The 23,036-nt window shown below is 34.3% G+C and overlaps 1 protein-coding gene across 7 annotated transcripts in view; it reads left to right on the forward strand.

Annotated features, from left to right (window-relative positions):
* RFX3 (regulatory factor X3) overlaps positions 1-23,036 on the forward strand; it is a 294,590-nt gene that overhangs the window by 205,537 nt on the left and 66,017 nt on the right. For 6 of the 7 annotated variants that reach the window (XM_059071874.2, XM_059071890.2, XM_067040150.1 and 3 more), the window contains 2 exons: positions 10,727-10,801; positions 19,820-20,001. In XM_059071874.2, coding sequence (XP_058927857.1) covers positions 10,727-10,801; positions 19,820-20,001 — 257 coding nt within the window. The remainder of the gene's footprint in view (positions 1-10,726; positions 10,802-19,819; positions 20,002-23,036) is intronic. The other variant, XM_067040152.1, reaches the window with a different exon arrangement.

Consider the following 23,036-nt stretch of genomic DNA (forward strand, 5'->3'; position numbering starts at 1 on the left):
ATGCTGCATAAACAACTATATTCATTGTAGAGTTATTTGTATTAGAAAAAGATTGGAAGAAGCCTAATTGTCTATCAGCGGAGAAATAGTTAAATACATTTTAGTGCATTTGTCCATTCAGTGGAATTTTATACAGCCATTAAAAAGAGTGAGGCAGTGTGTGTATGTGTTTACATATGTGTAGATAGAGAGATAGATAGACGTGGAAAGATCTCCAAATATATTGTTAAATGAAAAAGCAAGGAGTAATGTGTGTTTGTGTGTGTGTGTGTGTGTGTGTGTGTGTGCTCGCACATGCCTGTGCATGGCGCGTGTGTGCATTTAAATAGAAATATACATTTCTGTATGCTTAAGTAAGTACAAAGATATCTCTAGAAGAAGGAATGAAGGAAAAAAAGGTGGGAGGCATGTGATATATTTTCTATTCAACAAGTTATTTATTATTTTTAAAAATCTTAGTCAAGCTCTTAATGATTATAAAGTGTATGTATTTGGTCATGCTACCCAAATGCATGTAACTGAAACAACCCTTTCTTTATGTGCCCAGTATAAAGATTGTCTATGAGGTATCATGATTCAAGATAAACCTTGATCCTAGGTTTCAAAAATTTCCTTCTTTATTAGACTGTTGAAAGTTTAGAGAACGAAAACGCGCATTAAATTTAGTAAAGATTTCTAGAGCCATTCTTACTCAATGTTTTGGAGTGAAGGTGAATGTTTGGTATATTCATGTACTTAGAGTCTGGATTATTCTCTTTAATCACTCACTCTCTCAAACATTTTTGGAGCAATCACTATTGACCAGCCACTGTGCTTCTATGAATATAAAGGTTTACAATATGAGTAATGGAGCTAATTTCACCACTGAAAGGTACCTTAATCCTCCAAGGCAAAAATAGAAATCTACAAATAGCCCCCAAACTTCTTTTAAGTGGTTAGTTTCATTTTCTTTCTCATCACATTATTTTTAAAATCACAAATGTTAATATGTTGTAAATTGATTAATTTTAGATTCACAAAAATTGTGCTTACCTTCTGATTATGTTACTAATATAAATTGCAGAATTGTCTAAATGCTGGATAGGATTGGATAGCAAGAGAATGAAAATAGCAAAAATCCAAATAATACTTAAACTTTAAAACCACCCTTTAAACAGAGTTTGCAAGGTCCATTTTAGGAATGCCTGTTACCTCCCTACTTATTCTCCCTGAAGTATTAATTGCAGTCCGACCCTGGCAAAGAAAATAAATTTGATTATGTTTTAGTGCAGTGTTCTCAAACTTGAGTGTACATTATGTGTGGAGCATTGATTAAATGCATGGCTGGACCCCACCCCCAAGGCTTTTGATTCATTGTGGAAAAGGACCCAAGATGTACATTTCTTATAAGCACCTGGTGACTCTGGTAATGCTGATCCAGAATTACACTTTGAGAAAACCTCTGTTTTAGTGATTATATGAACTAAATACAAAGTGAAAATGTTCTTAGTACTCAGAATAATCTGCAAAAGGCAGATTTGAAATCTTAAATTTGAAAATATCAACTTGGCCTTAAATCCTATCACTTAATCCTAACCCAGCAGATTCCTGAAGGGTAATTGTAGCTCTGAGTGCTTATACAGTTGATATCTCAAAATTAGTTTTATTGTCACACATTAGTAATGCCAGTTTCACAAAGTCCTGGTGAGGGTGGAGGGATGTAGGCTTTACAGGATAATCAGTGGAAGCCCAATACAACAGTCTTGGTTTCAGTTCACCTAGTTAAACCAAATGTTCTCAGAATGTTCAGTTCATGCAAGTATCTTCTCTATATGTTTTTTTTTATCAATATTTCAAAATAGCTTTAGGTGGTATAAAATTGCCAAAACTTCAGGGTGAAAGCATAATGATTAAAATTTTTTTCTCTAGATGTCATAAAATTATCAGTGAATAAAAAATATTTCATGTACTTAAGTGTTTGCACGACCTAAGCCTTCTTTGCTCTAAATGCTTAGTGTATAAGATTAAGATTTTGTCTTAGCTTTTATTCAAGAAGAGATGAAAAGCAAAGCTGGCTAGGTGTGTTTTCTGGGCATTTTTAATTTTTTTAAGAGTTAAAAGAACAACCTGTCCTGAATATCTAGGTTAAGCTGCTTTTTAATATTGCTGTGAAGTAACATATTCATATGTTGATTTCTATATCACTTGAATATACAACTTACAGAGCGGTATCATATTCACAGCTTTAGCCTCAGTGAGCTGTTTCTGTCTGCATTGCAGGGACACGTGGGCCCAAGAGACACCTGTAGATCCTTGGAGTCGATCCAATTACTAGAAAGGAACTGATTTAACTGCTTCGTGCAGGGCATTCAAAGGGCCACAATCTACAATGAGAAATACCTTTACTTTGTGGCCCAGTATTCATACACATACATACATGCATACATTCATGAGTATACATCTATATATATGCACATGACTATTATATACATACATACATTCATAGACAGAGGACTGAAACCAAAGTTCCAGGAAACAATACTTACCTGTACTGTGTGCCAGGACATTTGAGTATTTTCTACTTTATTTGATTTCTTTAATTTTTAAAAAGTGCTGGTCAGGATAATTGATTTCATAACCTACTAATGTGTTACACCTTACTTTCTGAAAAGTGCTGCTTTGGACAAATTGAAGAAGAGATCAAACCATTAGCAGTACAGATATGAGCCACCAGAATTCAGTGTCCATTCTTTTTATTGGTTTTTAGTTGTTGTTGTTGTTTTGCATTGCTAACAAGTACCCAGATAATTCTAACAAGTGTCTAGGACCACTCTTGGAGAAAAACCTGGGTTGTGATTCTATAGACTACATGTAAAGTGAAAGGGTTTGTTTCCTTTGTGTTCCTGGTTGAAGTACTTGCTGTAGAAGTCCCCCGCCACCCAACACACACTTATACACCAGGAGGTGGTCATTTCTAACAGGTATAAGGGCTCTGGTCACATGCTCATATCAGTAGTCACAGATAATTTTTCTGAACAAGCCACCGAGTAGAAATTGTTTCTGTCTTACTTGATCTCAAATGCAAGCAAAATGTCAAGTCTTACAGTTCAGGAGAAAAATTACCCCAAAGGAAATTTCCAGTCTTAAGCGTATTCTCTTCATTGGGTTTCTCTAAAGAATTTACTATTCTTTCACAAGGAAACAAAAATGCTGTTTCTCTAAGAAAGTGTTAACTGGTGAGGTTAACAGAACAACCTGTATTAACAAGAAAATTCAATCATTATATAACTTTTTATGATGAGTAAAATTTAACTATCCATTCAAAAGTTTTTGTTGCTTTGTAACTTGATCACTTTGAAATCATTTTCAAGTAATGCTTATTAATCATATGTAAACCCTTTCCTATTGGAAAGTAAATCTTGTTAACAGTAAATCATTTAGCAAATTTTAATTTTACAAGCCACTCCTCAGAAGATAGTTTCATTAAAAACAGTGATATTTCCTCTTGATTTATATTCTTGTTATATTTGTATAAAATGGAAATGCTGTTGAATTCAGAGTGATAAACCTTGGATTCCAATCTCATAGTTAATACCTATGTAATCTCAAGAAAGTCCCCCAATCCCAGAGAGCCTCAATTTTCTGATCTGTGAAAAGGAGATAATATTGCTTGCCTTTGCTATTTCACAAAGTTGTGAAGATCAAATGAGAATTAATGTAAAAAGGCTTTATAAATCATAAAGCATTATAGTATGACTTCTATTTTTAAATCACTTTCTTAAACAGTTCTAGAAAGGAAATAATTTCTACCATGAGACCAATTTTAATTATAGTGGTAGTTGAATATATCAGTCTTGACCTTCAGTCTTTAAAAAAGATTAAAAAGCCATTTCAGAGTCAAGAGAATATTCCTTGACCTATAAAGACAATGAATAAGATGATATAATTGTTCTTTTTCCTTCTGTCTTATTGGAATGTAATCGAATGACTGGCTGATGTTTACATTAAGACAAAGTCCTAATTGTCCACATATATTCTATTTGAGCCATTGAATAGATGTGCATAATGTGTATATAAATCACATGTACAGGGAATCCTCTTTTTTGCCCCACGCAACTCATGCAAAAGACTCAGCGCCTCTCACTTTGAGATCAGTGTTCCTATTCCTCTTTTACTGAGGGTGATTGGCATTCCCCAACATTGATGTATCCTGATGTTTGAAATAAGGTTAGCTCTAAAACAGTTGTTTCCAAAGTTACTTAAAAATAAATAACTCTTTCTGTTAGAAGTAAATAATGGTGATGATAAAATTAATATCAACAATTTTAAAAAGGCTCCGAACCTCTCCGCATTTCCCTGCATTTGAAACTGAGGTTTACCTTTTTGACATCATCAGCTGCCCCTAAATGAACCCTGTGCTCCAGCCAGTCTTGACTACTTTTACCTGAAGTGTCTGTGAGTGGCATCAATTTTACTGAAGATGTTGTAGAGGAAAGAGCTGAGGTTTAGCATCACGCTCTCCATAGCACAGTCCCTCAAAGCCTCTCTGCACAACCTGTCCCCCCCAGTCTGTCCATTCATTCTACCAATGAGCATTCACTGCCAGTGTGCCCAGATCCCCATCTCCTCAAATCTCTCAACCCTTCAGCAGAGCACTTAAACCTGATACTAACTCTGCAAAACAAGGGGCCATCCTGTGATAAGGATTCTCCTTCCTTAAAAGGCAATGGTGGGGGGCTTCCCTGGTGGCGCAGTAGTTGAGAGTCTGCCTGCTAATGCGGGGGACACGGGTTCGAGCCCTGGTCTGGGAGGATCCCACATGCCGTGGAGCAACTAGGCCCGTGAGCCACAACTACTGAGCCTGCACGTCTGGAGCCTGTGCTCCGCAACAAGAGATGCCGTGATAGTGAGAGTCCCGCGCACCGCGATGAAGAGTGGCCCCTGCTTGCCGCAACTAGAGAAAGCCCTCGCACAGAAACAAAGACCCAACACAGCCAAAAATAAAAATAAATTAAAAAAAAAAGGCAATGAGGAGCTATAAATACCAATAATAAATAACGATGGGGAATTATAAATAATGGGGAAATGCTTTTTTTTTCTTTTTACATTGTTCTCTTTAAAGTATTTGCTGCCTTAAAGAAACAATAAACAAGATGAAAAGACAACCCTCAGGATGGGAGAAAATATTTGCAAACGAAGCAACTGACAAAGGATTAACTTCCAAAATATACAAGGAGCTCATGCAGCTCAATGTCAACAAACAACCCAATCCAAAAATGGGTGGAAGACCTAAATAGACATTTCTCCAAAGAAGGCATACAGATTGCCAACAAACACATGAAAGAATGCTCAACATCACTAATCATTAGAGAAATGCAAATCAAAACCACAATGAGGTATCACCTCACACCGATCAGAATGGCCATCATCAAAAAAATCTACAAACAATAAATGCTGAAGAGGGTGTGCAGAAAAGGGAACCCTCTTGCACTGTTGGTGGGAATGTAAATTGATATAGTCATTATGGAGAACAGTATGGAGGTTCCTTAAAAAACTATAAATAGAGCTACCATACGACCCTGCAATCCCACTACTGGGCATATATCCTGAGAAAACCATAATTCAAAAAGAGTCATGTACCAAAATGTTCATTGCAGCTCTATTTACGATAGCCAGGACATGGAAGCAACCTAAGTGTCCATCAACAGATGAATGGATAAAGAAGATGTGGCACATATATACAATGGAATATTACTCAGCCATAAAAAGAAATGAAACTGAGTTATTTGTAATGAGGTGGATGGACCTAGAGTCTGTCATACAAAGTGCAGTAAGTCAGGAGAAAAACAAGTACCGTATGCTAACACATATATATGGAATCTTAAAAAATGGTTCTGATAAACCTAGGGACAGGACAGGAATAAAGACGCAGATGTAGAGAATGGACTTGAGGACACGGAGTGGAGGGGGAGGGTAAGCTGGGACAAAGTGAGAGAGTAGCACTGACATATATACACTACCAGATGTAAAACAGATAGCTAGTGGGAAGCAGCCGCATAGCACAGTGAGATCAGCTCGGTGCTTTGCAACCACCTAGAGGGGTGGGATAGGGAGGGTGGGAGGGAGACACAAGAGGGAGGGGATATGGGGATATATGTATATGTACAGCTGATTCACTTTGATATGCAGCAGAAACTAGCACAACATTGGAAAGCAATTATACTCCAATAAAAATGTTTAAATAAATAAATAAATAATGAAAAGAAGTATTTGCTGCCTTAGTAAAAATACAATATTGATCTCTTCTTTGAGCTTGGGAAAGGAGAATATAAACAGAATATTTACTGGACATCCAGACATCATTTGACCCCTCTTCTCTGCTCTCTCAACCTCTTTTCCTAAGGGCTTAGGTGTGCCTTTTCTCTGTTGTCCTTTTCAGTACACTGATTCTTGGGTGGATATCTTACAGGCCTCAAGTGACCTTGGGTGCTTAGACTCTCCACCTGTCCCTGGATTCCAACAAGGCAGCATTAGCATTTGAGTGACTGGGAAAGAGTCTGCAGCCTGTGTTTTAGGCCACATGTTTATCATACTGTGTATCTATCCCCCATCAGGTAATAGGTGCCCTGTCTCCTTCAGGTCCTTCTTAGAGGGTTTGCTGTCTCTTTGTAGGAGCTCCACTGAGCTTTATTTTTTTTCCTCCTGGATGTGAAATACAGCTTCTCCCTGTTCCTACTGATTTCTGTTCCTAATTCCTGAGAAATCATGGAAGAGTTTCTTCACTGGTGCAGTCTGCAACAGACATGCATACTTTCTATATTCCAAACAAATAGGGGTTTCTTCTGCCTTACAGAGCCCAGGTATTTTTTTCCTCAAATCTACCACACAAGAACTAAGGTCTTCCTGTTGCCATGTGGTCATATTTGTATCACATTTGTGACCATGCCACTCTCTATTTCAGAAGAAAAAATAGTTGTCATAGTCTTTAACTAGCACTCCATTCTTAGTATGGAGGGAAATCACTTGTGCCCAAATGAGGGAAACCACTTATACCATTCCCTGGAATTCTGTCTTTTGAGAATTCAGTGTTTGGTTGGGGGAGCTGAGTCACACCTGTATTCACTTTAATTCTACAGTTCCTAACTGGTGACACAAGGTCAGACATTGTTTTCTCATGGCAACTAGTATTACCTTCCTCTCTTTCTTCGCCCAAATTAAGCTTCACTCACAGCAAAACTCATGGGTGTCCCTGCACTCTCTGGTGAAAGTCTTGTTTTCCTGAATAGTCTTCACTGTGAACTACTCTCAGCAAGTGCTCAAACCAGGTCTGATTTTTTGAATAATTCTCTGTAGTGCCTTGTTATGGGACACACTGCAAAGAGGTCTTTCGTCTTTCTGCTAATGTGCGGTCAGAAAGAAACCTGGCCTATGCATGTAGGAAGCTTGTCACATTACCTGAGCTCTGACTCTTCAGACTTTGTCAGGCATTCTGTTGGGGTAGCATCTGAGGCTGGTGGTCTCACACTTATAATTCCTATGGCCGGAAGACTTTTCATTGATCTCTATCACTTTTTTGCCCCAGAAGCCTGCCCGTCCTCTAATATTTCAGTGGTGTGTCTAAACACAGTGCAAAATCCTCTTCTCCAGTTTCTGAAAGTGTTTCTGCAGTAGCACTGGACCAAGGTTTCTGTCTTTGACTGATAACCACCCTCAGAGTAGATTCCCATTCTCATGGGAATCCTGTTTTAGCTGGCAAACCTGGAGGGTTTTAATTCATCCCTAGTATATTGCTAATGATCTTTTTTTAATCTTCCAGAAAAGAGTGATTTTTCTAAGAATTCATGTGCTCATTGTGGCTGGAATGGTTATCAGTTTCTTACCTGCTCTTTCACATAGCGAGTTGTAAGTCTCACCCCCTCCAGTAATGGCACTTAATGCTCTATAAGCCTGTCTTTCCATGGTAAACATCTCATCTCAAACGGAACATCCCATCATTTGATCTCAGAGGAGTTGCCATAGCTTCTTATCTGATTATGAGGCAATAGTTCAGGATCATCATGAACCAGTCTAAACTGCCAAGCACCATGTATCCTAGCATTAGATAATCGTGGAGAAGAAATGTGCACTATTGACGAGTCAGTCCTAGGATGATTATTCAGTAAGAGATACAACTGGGCACTGTACCTTAGTTCAGAGAATTGATTTTTTAAAAACAAGCTAAGGTATACTCATAGTCTAAAGTTTAATTAGTTTAGGGAAGAAATGGAAAATGTTTATTTACCATACTTATTTTTTAATTGTCAAAAACAACCACAAATCCTTTAGTCATATAGAAATAAAAATTGCTGTTAACATACAAAGCCAGATATGGATTTCTCCCTCATAATTGCTCAGCTATTATATTTTTGATAATTTTTACCTTTCACTTAAACCTATGAAATCACAAAATACAGATCATTTTATTTTTAAGTAGACTGAAATCTAACCTCAAATTTTCCACACTCAAACTTTAAAGAAAAGGTAGTCATTTTAGCAAATTTGAATTTTGAGCAAATTCTTCCTAGAAGTGATTTGCAGTCACATGAGGATGAGGCTTTTCAGCTGTCTTTTTATATATGTTTTTTTGGTTGTTTTTGTTTGTCTAGTTTTTTTTCATGTGGACCATTTTTAAAGTCTCTATTGAATTTGTTACAATATTGATTCTGTTGTTTTTTATGTTTTGGTTTTTTGGCTGTGAGGCATGTGGGATCTTAGCTCCTGGACCAGGTATCAAACCCACGTCCCCTGCGTTGGAATGTGAAATCTTAACCACTGGACCACCAGGGAAGTCCCGATATATGTTTTCTCTCTGAAAACAAGAGCACTTATTGATGCCCTTTTAAGAGATGTAATACTGAGGTCCTTTATAGTTTTAGTTTAACATTTTGGTAAAATGTTTGTTTACTCATTACATTTACATTACCCTTGCCATAATTTTTTTTTTGTTTTGTACAATATCATTTTCTTCAGTTTATTTTCAAGTATAATGATGAACTACATTAACATTCCATCTGGCAAAGAGTGTTTCAGAAGCCAGTTTACTTAATTTTGTGATTAAAAAAATTTAATCATATAATAAATAGTATTATATCATCTTATGAATTATTATATACTTTAAGAGTATTTTTTCTATAATTTCTACCTAACATTCTTTTCTGTATTACATTTTATTAACTCTAGGGAAGAAGAACAAGAAACTTGTTCTTGTTCTTTAACATAAAATTAAAGTTACTAATTCCTAAGAAAATTAAATTTAATGTTGACATAATTGAGACTGAACATTCTGTATATAAAGTATTCCACCATAAAGCAGTTGTAAAATTGATGGAATAAAAAGACTTTGGCTTTGCTATGGATTTTGCCATCCATCTTTTTTTTTTTTTTTTTTTGGTGCGGGGAGGCAGTATGTTGAAATTTTAAGGCATCATTAATTTTCATAGCCAATGTAAAGTATGTTACCTACGTTTGAAAGCATGAATTTTTTTTTTTTTTTTTTTTTTTTTTTGTGGTACGCGGTCTTCTCACTGTTGTGGCCTCTCCCGTTCGGGAGCACAGGCTCCGGACGCGCAGGCTCAGCGGCCATGGCTCACGGGCCCGCTCCGCGGCATGTGGGATCTTCCTGGACTGGGGCACGAACCTGTGTCCCCTGCATCGGCAGGCGGACTCTCAATCACTGCGCCACCAGGGAAGCCCCAGAAACATATTTTATAACTGCTTATAGGGATGTTGATTTGATCAGATAGCAAAAATAAAAATAATGATTTCTTTCCTATATAGTGTGATTTTTAATTTAACTGTGGTTAATATTGTTAATAGAATCCAGTAATCAAATACAGGGTGTTTGGAACCTGATCTTACAGTAAGTGCTATAGTGCTAGGAGCTGAGAGATAGTGATCTTTAAATATGAGGTTATCAAGAGTGCATCTCATTTATTATTGGCACCTGCTACTTAATTAAGGTGTTAGGATTGCTCATGGTGTGCTGAGATTACACAGAATAAAACTGTTTCTGTGATTGTCCCTTTTCTTTGTTGGCTCTGAATTATCTTCTCTTCTACATTCCATTTCTGCTATCATTTCTAATAGCTCTGCCTCACCACCACACCCTAATAAACTGTGATGTAGGGACCATGATTACATCTAAATGTGTTCATACTAATGACCCTCCACTTCCAAATTTTAGTACACTGTTTAGAGAAGAATGGATAGATTTAGAAACTTTTGAACATTGATGAAGGTGTCTTTGCACATTTGCATTAAAATACTAATGCATATTAATAAAACACAAATCTGTAGTAGTTTTTTCTTTTGTGACAGAATGAAACAAGTATTAAATACTCTTTGGGTGGGAGACTGTTTAGAAAGAGAGCGGTTACTCTCTCACGTGTTGAACTACGAAAGTCAAGAATATTTTATTTAACTAGCACAATCCTCTGGGGTTCCTGCTTCTCAGGTCTCCCTTCTTATTATAATTATGGAATATTCAAAAAGGTTTACTTTTGTGATTGAGCTTATTATTAGTGTGCCTATTTTTATGTTATTCTCTGGGATTGGGGGGAGGAAGGAGGAAATACACATTTAGTGAGAGCTATTCATTAGCCACCATTGAAGAAGAAATTGAACTTTAAAGAATCTATCAAAAATTCTCTGGTGAGCCTTTTATTACTATCTTGTCTTGAGCCCTTTTTTTAATGACATCTATTATCAGATTGAAATGGCGATTGAGACGCTGCAAAAGTCTGACGGTCTGTCCACTCACAGAAGCTCTCTTCTCAACAGCCATGTAAGTTGCCTCTTCTTCATGTAAACTAATCTCTTGCTTGTTCTGCATGTGTTGCTTGCTTCTAAATGCTTGTTTTATTTATTTACTTATTTATTTACTTATTTATTTTGCTTCTTAACCTTCCTTTCTCAGCCCCTTATGATCTCTGTATCACTTAATGGCAATTTTGCTCAGTGGAATATCTAAAAATAGAGCCCCCAATATACTACTTCACTAGGTTTTTTTTACTGTTTTGGTACAGATATATTTCCAAGTTAATAACAAGCTACCAAATATTGGTAAAAAGTGACTGATGATTTAAATTTTCCTAATGTGATATTTATTTACTGTGAAGCAAATGTTTGTAATCTGCATCTTCGAGTCTGAGACAGAGAAATGGTCGTGTCTATTTGTACGACCAGTAATATTCTTTAAGTGGAAAAATGATTGTTAATGCCAAACCCAATGATAAACTGAAATGATTTATTTACCAGTAAGATTATATAAAATGAGCAGGAAACAGCTACCTAGATGAGCTCAGGTTCTAAGACCTAAAGAAAAATGAATCTGGGCCAAAAGAAGAAGTGAGATTCTAGATAAACCATAAACTGCTAATAATTCAGATAAAACAGGATTATTGTTACTATTTCTTAAAGCTTTTAACTGTTATCAGATGCAGCATCACTACAACACCAGTGAGTGTAAGAAGAATGTTGACGATTTGTGAAACTATAAACATTTTCATCAAATGTTCAAATTATGGGGACTCAGTAAAAATGTTGATTAAAAATTTTGTTATCATGATTTCTGAATATATGGGAAAAAGTAAATAGACCTATGATTTAAATCTGTCTAGACAGTTCTTCTGCTAAATTAATGTCAGTAACAATATAGTAAGAATTAGAGTTTTCCCTCCCAGCTGACAATATATTCTTAAATTTGGAGATAAAATTATTATTTTTAATTCTTCCCCATATTTTGTGACTGAAAAGTCCAAAATTGGATCACCCAAGTAAAATAAAATATCATTATTTTTTTCAATAAACCTTGAACATTTTAGCTCATAGAAAATGTTTCACTGTGCTTTTTAAATATTTGAATTTTCAAACATTTAAATTTTATATTCCAACATAACACAAAATACTTCCGTATGTTCTTACACATTTATTTTTAGATGAAGTGGTTTGTTTCTTTTTCAAAGGGAAGTATATCATGACAAATAAAAACAAGTTAACCTACTTAGAGAATGACTACAATTTTGGTGAAAATTATAGATTCTAAATTATAAAACAATATATACCTTGGCCCTTCTTTTGAAAGTTTAAGGAATATGATTTTTCCCCTTTTTGAAATTTTGTATGCAGTACATCACTCTTTTATATGTTTCATAGGTATATTCCTGCTGTGCTAGCATGAGTCTGTGGTTGTGTGTAGAGGCTGATTTACTCTATACTTTTAGGATGTATGTTTTGGGGAGGGGGTGAGGACCATCTGGTGTTTTGTTTTGAAAATGGCAAGGGAAAGTGTTGTTCATTTTTAGTTGAAAATGTGCAGGGATATAAGAAAAAGAATACTGAAATTTCCAGTTACCTTTTTTGAACTTTCAGACTTCTATGAAGTTGTGCTTTGATATTCAATTCACATCTCATTGTCATTTGAGATATATACTTTAGTAAAATATGTGATATGCTTAATTTTAACCTGAATTACCCACCTTAATTAGTATTTTTATGAACAATAATGTGGATATAAGAACATTTTTGTATATTTTTATTTGTTGGTTTTTTGAAACTTTGCAAATATGGTTTATTTTCATTGTTATTCTCTTGTAAAATTCATGAAGTAATATTTAATGTTAATTAATGTGTGAATTAAGCTGCATAAACAACAGATACGTGTTTGTTATTCTATGGTTTTGTACTTTTTATTACATAGCATGGTAACTCTTCCATACTGTTTATAACTGCCAGAGGCATTTCAGTATATAGAGAGTGGGCATAAATGTTGCTAATGTAGTGATAATCTTTCTCTAAATATCCTGATTCACTTTTATTACACCTCTGAGGTACAGTTAAGTTTATTTAAAAACAGCACATTTGTAGTCAAGTCTCTGGAAATACAAATGATTGTACAGATGGTTATAAACAGTGGAGAAGGGATCAGTGTTTGCTGCTGACCAGTGAGGTTTTGTTTCCACCTGAACCCATTAGAAGATCATGCTGTCTTTCTGTCCTTTGAAAATTAGCAGTGCTCCTAATTTTTGTTAGATTTATCCAAACAAATGGCAGAAACTACTACATGCATTCCAGTTGATAATCACCTGCTAAGGGTATTTTAAATTCTGTTAACCTAATTGATGATTTTCAGTTGTGTAGAAAAATTTTAGTGGCGAGGTTTTTCTTTAAATTTAAGTAAGACTAATAACTTAATCTTTAATAAGCTGTAAGTTATCTTTATCCCTTCCTGTATAGCACATAATATAGAATTTGAGGTTTGTGGGATTCTTTGAAGTGGACATAAATTCAACCTTATGATAATAGTTCCCTGACATCAGTTTCTACAAAGGATCAATTTCATTAGGGAAAATTTTGAGAATAATTTGTGTCCCATACTTACTAGTTTCCAAAGAGGGATCTTAGTCATGATTTTTGAGCTGAAAGTCTGTTGTCATTCTATTTTGCAATATGGAATAGATGGATTTTCTATTTTCTCTTTATATATTTGATTATTCACAATAATTTGGAAAATTCTTATTAGGATCAAATCAAATCAATGTTCCCCTGTCGGTATAATCCAACTTGTTTGCTTTGTTTTTCACCTCTCTTTCTACACATTAGAAGATTTAGTGAGATTAAATTTTATATCCCTTTTTCAACATATTCTTAAGAGTATTTTGTACTGCTGCTCTATTTTTATCATCATCATGCTCTTATCCAGGTCAAAATGCATATATAACTTGCCTATTTCATACCCAACATAGTGCCTCATCTATGACTGAGTACAGTTACACTGAGTGCCATGTTTCCTTCTACTAACATGATTAACATAATGGCACTTATTCCAGTAGTAGCATTATATAGGCAGACAGTAAATATTTATTGACAAGTGAAAATTCCAAAACAGTAAGGATTTTATATGTTTTATCCACTGATACACCTCTGGTGCCTAGAACAGTGCCAGGTACATAGTAGGTGCTCACTAAATATATGCTAAGTGAATAAATGTAAGAGACAAGTAATAGAAGGGAACAGACCTTATTTTGCCTTCAGTATTCTAAGTACCTTTGCCAATCATGTGTGCATTTATTTGGGGACTCACATGTGCATTCTTTGTTACCAAGTATGCTTCAATTAGGTGTATGTGTGAGCATTGTTGATAAGACGGTGGTCTCCCTGCACACCATTTGAGTGAAAGAATGTATGGCCAAGCTATCATTTCCTCGTGTACAACCTTTAGTTTTTTTTATTTAAATATTTTTATTTCCAAATTTTTTGGCATGTGAAGATGTTATGGGTAAATGATGTGTAGTCTGCCTAAATCAAATTAGAATATCTTAATTTTCTTCACTGCAGACTTTTTATTTTATATTTCTTCTCAGTTGTAAATAATATAAATTGGCATTTAATGGTTATATTGTATCAAATTTGGGATATTGTAGATTACAAATGTAAATTCAGAAACATTCTTAAATTAATTGTTCCCAAATTTCACATAATGTTTTTCAGCTTGTGCATTTTAAAAATTCCATTTAAAGTATATAAAAAGCTTTAGGCATTTATTTTATATACCTTTCACTATCTAGCAAATAATTGTTTCATGATTTTTGCTGGTTTTAGCTACTGAAATATATTCAGCTCAAAGCAAAACCTTGTTTTATGCTTACTTTCTCTTGACTTGGCTGTGCTGTAAATATAAGTTATGATGGAAATAAGACCTGTCAAAATGCATATCATCAGTGAACTGAACTTAAAATGAATCCTAATGGATAATAATCCATCTGGGGAAAAATGCCAAATGTTACATTTAGATGTTAATTGGGGAATGCAATAATGCATTTTTAAAAAATTTGTCAATCAGTATTTCCCTTTGGGAGAAATAGGAACTGTTCATCTTCCTTAATCTACCCTGATTAATATAGATTAAATGCAAAGGTTGAAAGATGCAATTATCTTGGTTTCTACCCTTATGTGAATTTACGTTAGTTCATTAGTAGAATAATCAGGTTTTAAAGATAAAGGTTAAAAGTTCCTATGGTATTTCATGAGCTTTTAAATCATAAATATAAATAAATATTTTATAAGACATCTTATAAAAGAGTAAAAGAAATAGCAATAGTTATTTCTAAATTACTAAATGTTAAGGGTATAGAATTAGTGTCCAAATACATTTTATAAAAGAGGAAATCCAAGGAAATAATATATCTTACAATAGGCATGAACTTCCCTGGGGCAGCACATGGAGTGTATACCTTCAGGTTACACTTAACTGCCAATTTTCTCTTATAATAAAAATTAATCCTTTCTTATACTATGTTTTAGACTCAAAGATCTGACAGAATTTTATTATCACCGTGTCAAAACTCGAAGGTTAAATACTGGCATGTAGAATGCAGATTAATCCCCAGCTAAATCTTAAAATCTTATCTGGTAGCTCCTAAACCAATTTCCACTTACACAGTCAATTTCTGGGAGCACTACTCCTGGGTGTGCAGTTGTTGGCAGACTTCCTAGTTGGAGCAGTCATGGCTGCAGCAGAGCCACCTCAATCCTTGAGGGCTTTTACCTCCACTTGACCTCCTGCCCTTCCCAAGTGATCTCCAGGCTTCTGGGAAGGAATAAGAGTTCCTCCTCCTGCAAGCAAAGGACAGGGAACATAGTGTAGCTTTGCTACTGTAAAAGTGATAGTCACTAGAATACCTGCATACCCACTCTTGTGGAAGTTTTCAAACCAACTAATGATTTTATTTATATATATATATATATATATATATATATATATATATAAAATATACATATGTATGTAAATATGTATACACATGTGTGTGCACACAGACACAAATACATATTACAAATAAACTTAGATTTTTAAAACTGTATTAGAAATGAAGAAAAATCTTTAAGAATGTAAAATTATGTAAGAAGACCAATCAGTTTGCAAAAGAGCCAGTCCAGATTCTGTAACTTGCTTGGCCACTTCAGAGGACCATGTGGCCAATCCAATAAAAGCTTCATTTTCTCCAGGTTATTCACTGGGTGCTTGAGTAATATTATTCAGGCTTATGAGTATTTTAAGTCAACCTTTGCTGTAATTATCTCACTATTTCTGTGCAGAGTTTTCTTTGATTAAGTCAAAGATTTCGTTTTTATATGATTTTGATTTTTTATGATTTTATATGATTATATGATTTATATGATTTTATATGATTTATATTATTTTATATGATTTTTATATGATTTTTTATATGATTTAGTTTTTATATGCTTGCCCATTTCATGGTGTTTTTAAAAAATATTCCTTGATCTCAAGGGATTAAATTCCTCATAGAATATTCCTTTCTATATTTTTATATATGTAAACATACTTTTGGACTAAAATATATTGAAGTTCAATATTTGTGCAAGTTTTCACTTTAACAAAAGGCAATTTACAATAGTACCCTTCAAATATTTTATTTTGGATTTGCTTTTTCAAATTCTTTTATAAAATTTTTTATCTACAAGACAATTTTCTGGATCATGAGATATTAATAAACTCTCATTTTTAGATATTTGTCTTTAATTTTAAGTAATTAAATATTGCAAGGTAAACAGTTAAGGCAGTTTACAGAAAATTTTAAGTTGTATCTGATTAAACAAATTATTTTCATTTGATTTATATCTTATTAAAAGTATTTTATATCAGATCTACTTTTATTATTTGTATACTTTTGTTTACAAAGTTCACATATGAAATTGATTATTTTTACATTTCTGAAAAAAAAAACCCTTTAAATTAACGTTTCCTATATAGATATATGTTCTGTTCATCAGCAAAGGAAGAAATATTGGATTTTTTATTGATTTTTATTTTTTGTTAAGAAATATACCGGGCTTCCCTGGTGGTGCAGTGGTTGAGAGTCCGCCTGCCGAGGACGTGGGTTCATGCCCCGGTCGGTCCGGGAAGATCCCACATGCCGCGGAGCGGCTGGGCCCGTGAGCCATGGCCGCTGAGCCTGTGCGTCTGAAGCCTGTGCTCCGCAACGGGAGAGGCCACAGCAGTGAGAGGCCCGCGTACCAAAAAAAAGAAAAAAGAAATATACCATTTTGGCTTTGACAATATGCCTTATTATTTGAGGATACATAGACATACATACAAACGTATCTGTGACATTTTTAACTTACTGGCATTGTTCGATGCTTGTGGATGTGGGCACTTCATTAGTTCAGTTGCAAAATATTACTGTTTTTCAAAAAATACTTATAGTTTTTATATGCTTGCCCATTTCATGGTGTTTTTAAAAAATATTCCTTGATCTCAAGGGATTAAATTCCTCATAGAATATTCCTTTCTATATTCTGTATTTCAATATTCTTTATTTCTATATTCTTTATATATTTAGAATACCAATGGAAGGCTCTATCTAGTATATGTACACAAAACAAGAGCCATCACTTGTGTGCAGTATGGTTCACTAGAGCTGCCCTAACACCATTCACATGAAACAATGCGTTCAGATCCCAGTCATCTTACTGAGGCACGTGGATGAAATATGTGAGGCAGGTTTGCTTTGCCACATTTTATGTGTCGTCTCTGTCAGTTGTTTCATAATCAACAAAGTCTTAAAATTTCAAAAGGAACACTAAAGAGACATACTGACCCAATGTTGTAGGCAGAATACTAGTCTGAGCTTTTATAACTGGATTTTCCAATCAGTTTACCACCTCTCTTTACACTAAATGAATATGTATATGTGAACTTATTCTGTGTGTCATGTAGAGTACTCAGAAATCATGTGTGAATGCCTCTGGAAAACTTGTTTACTAACAGTGAGGTTACAGATGATTCATATGAAAAGATTTTTTTTTTTTTTTTTTTTTTGTGGCACACGAGCCTCTCACTGTTGTGGCCTCTCCCATTGTGGAGCGCAGGCTCCGGACGCGCAGGCTCAGCGTCCATGGCTCACGGGCCCAGCCGCTCCGCGGCACATGGGATCTTCCCGGACCGGGGCACGAACCCGTGTTCCCTGCATCGGCAGGCAGACTCTCAAGCACTGTGCCACCAGGGAAGCCCGAAAAGAATTTTTTTTGCCCTGTAAATTTTTGGCCATTATAAAGATGAATGTTTATTTTGTATAATCTTTTAAAAATTTCATAGGGGAACGTTGTATATGTTCAGAGGCAATAGGTATATTTAAATGTATTCCTATGCACATGTGGTTCATAGAGAACCTAAAGGCTTCCTGACCAGAACATTAATTTTATTTTTAAAACTACTCTCCTCTGTCTTAAAGGCTTGGTGGCCATATACTCTAAGCCAACATCAAGTATGGGTTTAATGACATGTTTAATTACATAAATACCATGTAGGAATATTTGAAATTAAAATTGTTCTGGAAAATTCAGCTGTCATGGTTAAAGAAAATAATTCTGACAATATTTTTAATGGATTTTCTTATTAAGAGTCTGAAAATATAGGTTCTAAGCTTGATCACAAATCTTAAAATATGTAGGCAAAATGGAGAAATGCTTTCGTTTGAGTGTTCTTATTACCATTTTTAGTATGTGACTGTAAATTCCTGGAGGACAGGAGTGAGGTCACATTCATTTTTACATCCCTAGGAGCCTAGCACATTGCCTGGCTGATAGTTGATGTTCAATAAAGGAGTTCTTTTCCTTCCATAACTTATATTTAACTTGAATTGCATGTAGAATATCAGCTTTTTATCACACCTTCTATATATGGCATGGAAATTTGGTTGAGACAAGTAATGTGACATATATCCTGCTTTTGTAGAAATAATAACTGATATGCAAAATAATCAGGAAAGTGTGTTGGAAACCAGATCAAGCACTGAGACAGTGTATGTATAGCCTTAAGAAAGTCATTTAAATCTATTTCAGTTCTCCTTTTATAAATAAATAATGAACAGATTGATAATTTGATTTTTCTAATGTTGAAACTCAGTACTGTATACATAAATTAGATTTTTCTAAAAATTTCTTGTACATTATGTACTTTATAGATTATTTTTTTAAAATTTAGACGGGACAACATAAAACTTTAAAATGTGAACTATAGACTGAGAAAAACATTGCTTTACCACCTACCATTGTAGTATGTCTTCCAAAATTATGAAAAAACATAGCTTTGAGGTAAAAAAACTCAAATGATTGTAGTAAATTATTCCTTTTATTACACATATTTTTTTAAACCAGTCTCTAGGGAGCTCCTTTTTTTCTGGGGAAGAAAAGACAAATTTTTTCTTACTGCTTGTAGAATTTGTCCCAGTGGATAATACCGTTGTAGTATTATCTTGTGTAAGTAAATTGGATACATAAATTAGAATTCTATAAAAATGAATAGAACCTTAGTGTAAATAATTATACAAGGCAGCCTGCTGTTCATGTGTTGTAACAAACCCACATTAAAGACATATTATGTGCCACGCTGCCAGGCTTGGTAACATGTTTTTTTCTGTAGCAATTATAAATTATATTTATAACCAGTTAATGGGATTATTTGAGTTCCTTGAAGAGGTATTTGTCTCCAAAATAGCAGTCAATACAAGGAAAATTAGTATGTCTTTATATGTGCTTGAATGTTTGAAGGAATGGACATGGTCTGAGGTCAATAAATGACGGTCAGCTATTTACACTAGCTATTTACACTAGAGAGTTTTCAAAGTCAGATTATACAGTCCTCTGAATTACAACAGTTTACCTATTACATGGCTTGAGGAAGATCTTCTAAGTGTTTCTGTGTATTATAGTTGCAGTGTCTTAGAGACATTTTGGTGAATGATTTGGTTTCTCTGTGTTTACCCTGTCTTGTTTATACTAGCTCCAGTGGCTGTTGGACAATTACGAGACAGCAGAAGGAGTGAGCCTTCCCAGAAGCACTCTTTACAACCACTACCTACGACACTGTCAGGAACACAAACTGGACCCAGTCAATGCTGCTTCTTTTGGAAAACTTATAAGGTCAATTTTTATGGGGCTACGAACCAGGAGATTGGGAACCAGGTTAGTACTAAAAATAATATCATAAATTAATCTCTTTTTTAAACTATAGCTTTAAACAGTATAGTTCAGTATATTGTTTGGGCAAAAGTACTTGATTACAGATAACATATAAAGAAAAACTAAAGAATTAGCTTAGTTTATAAAATCCCCCAGGAAAAGGAAAGGTCATTATTCACTGAAAACTGCCATTCCAGTATGATGCATTGTCCTACTAAACATCAACAGAGTAAACAAAGCTTTGAGGAAAACGGATTCTCAAATCACATAGAAATGAGCAGACCAAGCTATTAATGGAAGATTTATATATGATACTTTTAAAATTAGTATATATCACTGTCTTCTCTTTTGAAGAATAGCTGTACTAAAGATGATGAGTGAAGTGACATAGGTAAGTGGAAAACTATGTATCTCTTGACTTGCAAAATTGCATTGAAATGTCTTTATAAATAACTCCTCTATTTGAATAGAGTAAAAATTAAAGCCGAGTTTTTCTTTTCATTTCTGGAGACCAATTAAAAATAATTTAGTGAACTTGCAGATTGGAGGTGTTTGAAGCGTCAATTAATGACCTGGTCCTATTTAACTTCTTATTAGCCTTTTTTAAACTCTTGATTGTGAAGCCATGCATCTATGGAAGTAAAAATATAATATAGTTCCATTGCAGAGAAACCAGTAATGTGAAGAAGACTTACTTTCTCTGTTCCCTTCCTTTGTAAATAGATATGAGTGTTTTTACCAATCAAAATATGCTGAAAATGATACTTAGAACTGTAGAGCTTCATTTTTACCTTTCTATAATTTTTACAAGTTATCATAACAATTATTTTGAATAGCTGAGCAGAATTATATGGATGTTTTTGATTTCCTAAATCTTATAAAATCCATATTTATAAAAATAAAGATCCTATACTATATATGACAGATGATATACCTTTAATGAGTTATAAGTCACAGCCTCATAGTATTCTAGTAAAGCATTTTTAATATTCTTAATAAAATAAACAGAGTTTTAGTAATTGACTTCACTATAAATTTATACAAAAAAGAGTGTGGCCGTTTTATGGTATTTACAAGGTCTATATGTAGTCAAAGTGTGAATTATTCCTTTCTGTTGCATTTTAAGTGATTGTACAGCTTTCAGATTGCTGGAGGTTCGGTTCTCTCATAAATGTAATTTCTTCTATCTGTACTTCAAAGGATAGTATATTTTAAACTAAAGAATATGATTGTTTATTTGGAGCAAAGGAACTAGCTTCCAGTTCCTTGAAAAAACCTTCTTGTTTCGCTAGTATTTTTTATCCCAGAACCAGGAAAATCATTATTTGGGGACCTAACCTACTATATCCTAGCTGATGGCTCAGTAGTTACGCATACTGTGCCAATATTTTGAATCTCTGAGCTTTATTCAGCATTGTAATAGCTGTATTGTTGTGCCTGTTTTGTTACTGAAAGGGATTTCAATGGATCCTATTTTGAGGCTCCATTCAAACCTTGAAACACATCTTTAAAATAGAAAGGGACAAAATTGGGGTTGTTTGGGTTTGTGAATGAGTAGAATCCATACTCTATGCTCTGTAAGTACATATTGCAATATTGCAGCTTTTTCTTTCTGATGTTCTTTACTTCCCCCTCTCACTATGTAGCAATTGTGTATCCCTTTCCTTTTAAAATTGTATGTAGTCTTTGTAATTAGAGATGGAAAACAAAGCCTAGAAGAACAAGGAGAAAAGAAATCCTAGGGAGAAAGTTTTAACAAATGCTGTGTTATGAAGCTAGCAGAACTCTAATGTAGAAAAACTGACAATGATAGGAGTGAAGTGCCAGGGGATCTTTCTACCATGGAAACTGTTTTGCATTCATTCTACTCCTAACCCAGGGAACAGAAAGAAAATCAGTATAAATCATGAGGCAAACCAACTCAGATTTTTTTTTTTTTAAGCAAACAATATGTGATCTGTTATTTATCCATCAATAAGATTATCTGCTGAATTCATTGAAACCAGAACCAGACTTTTGCTCAAGTTTCTGGAGCTAAGTAAAAGATAAGTAATATCACCATGTTTCTAAACAAAGCTAAATCAAAAGGTAGCTTTTGTTACATTCCATCTCAAAATTAAGTTTAAACAAAGAAGACCATGGAACATACTGATTTCCCCCAACCATCTTCAGTGGAATAGAAAGAACCGCCTCTTATCCAAGCCATCCAAGATTCCAATTTATAGGAAACTGGAGAGAAACTAGGTACTTCGTGTATTTTGGGGTCTCACAAGAAAGATGTGATTTTACTTTATATCTTTGTCATTGGCTACTCCCTCCTGTTCTCCAGTTTCTATGGGAGAACAGGGCTAATTGAGTTTCTGGTATTTTTTGTTTTTGTTTTTTGCTGTATTCTACAGTGGATCTAATGTCTGCAAGTGGAAGGCATTAAGTTTTCATACTGGTTTATTTTGCTGAAACTATGTAGGTATTCAAATGCCCTATGTTTTTTAAACTAGCAATATTATTTATATAATAAGATTTTAATGTCTTTTCAAATATATAGGATTCATCTAACGTGTGTTCTTCAATCTTGGAAGTAAAATTCTGTTTCATTTTTATATAAAATATTGAATCGACACTCCACTTGCATTTCTTTTTGTAAATGAAAGAAAAAGTTGGAAAGAACACTGATGTCTTGCTATATATAGACTTGAGAAAAACTACTATTTTGTCTTTGCAAAAATTTACATGTTTAAAATGTTATTTTTGCAAGAATTTGCAAATTTCATTCAGAGTAAAACTTTGTCATTTCTAATAACAAATATGGTCTTTCTCATGAACATGAGGAAGTTGTGACATTTTTTATCTAGGTGGAAATTTGCCATTTTCACAGAGAAATTTCCCCATGTCTGTTGTGACACATCTTATTCAGCTTGAAAAACTGATATGAATCCACAAAAACAGAGACTAATAAAATATGTTTTGAAATCAATAGATTAAATGCCTGCTTCTTTTTAGGTTTCAAAATATTAAATAATAGACTTCACAACATCTTG

Source organism: Kogia breviceps, chromosome 8 (assembly GCF_026419965.1).
Source record: "Kogia breviceps isolate mKogBre1 chromosome 8, mKogBre1 haplotype 1, whole genome shotgun sequence".
Classification (NCBI taxonomy): Eukaryota; Metazoa; Chordata; class Mammalia; order Artiodactyla; family Physeteridae; genus Kogia; species Kogia breviceps.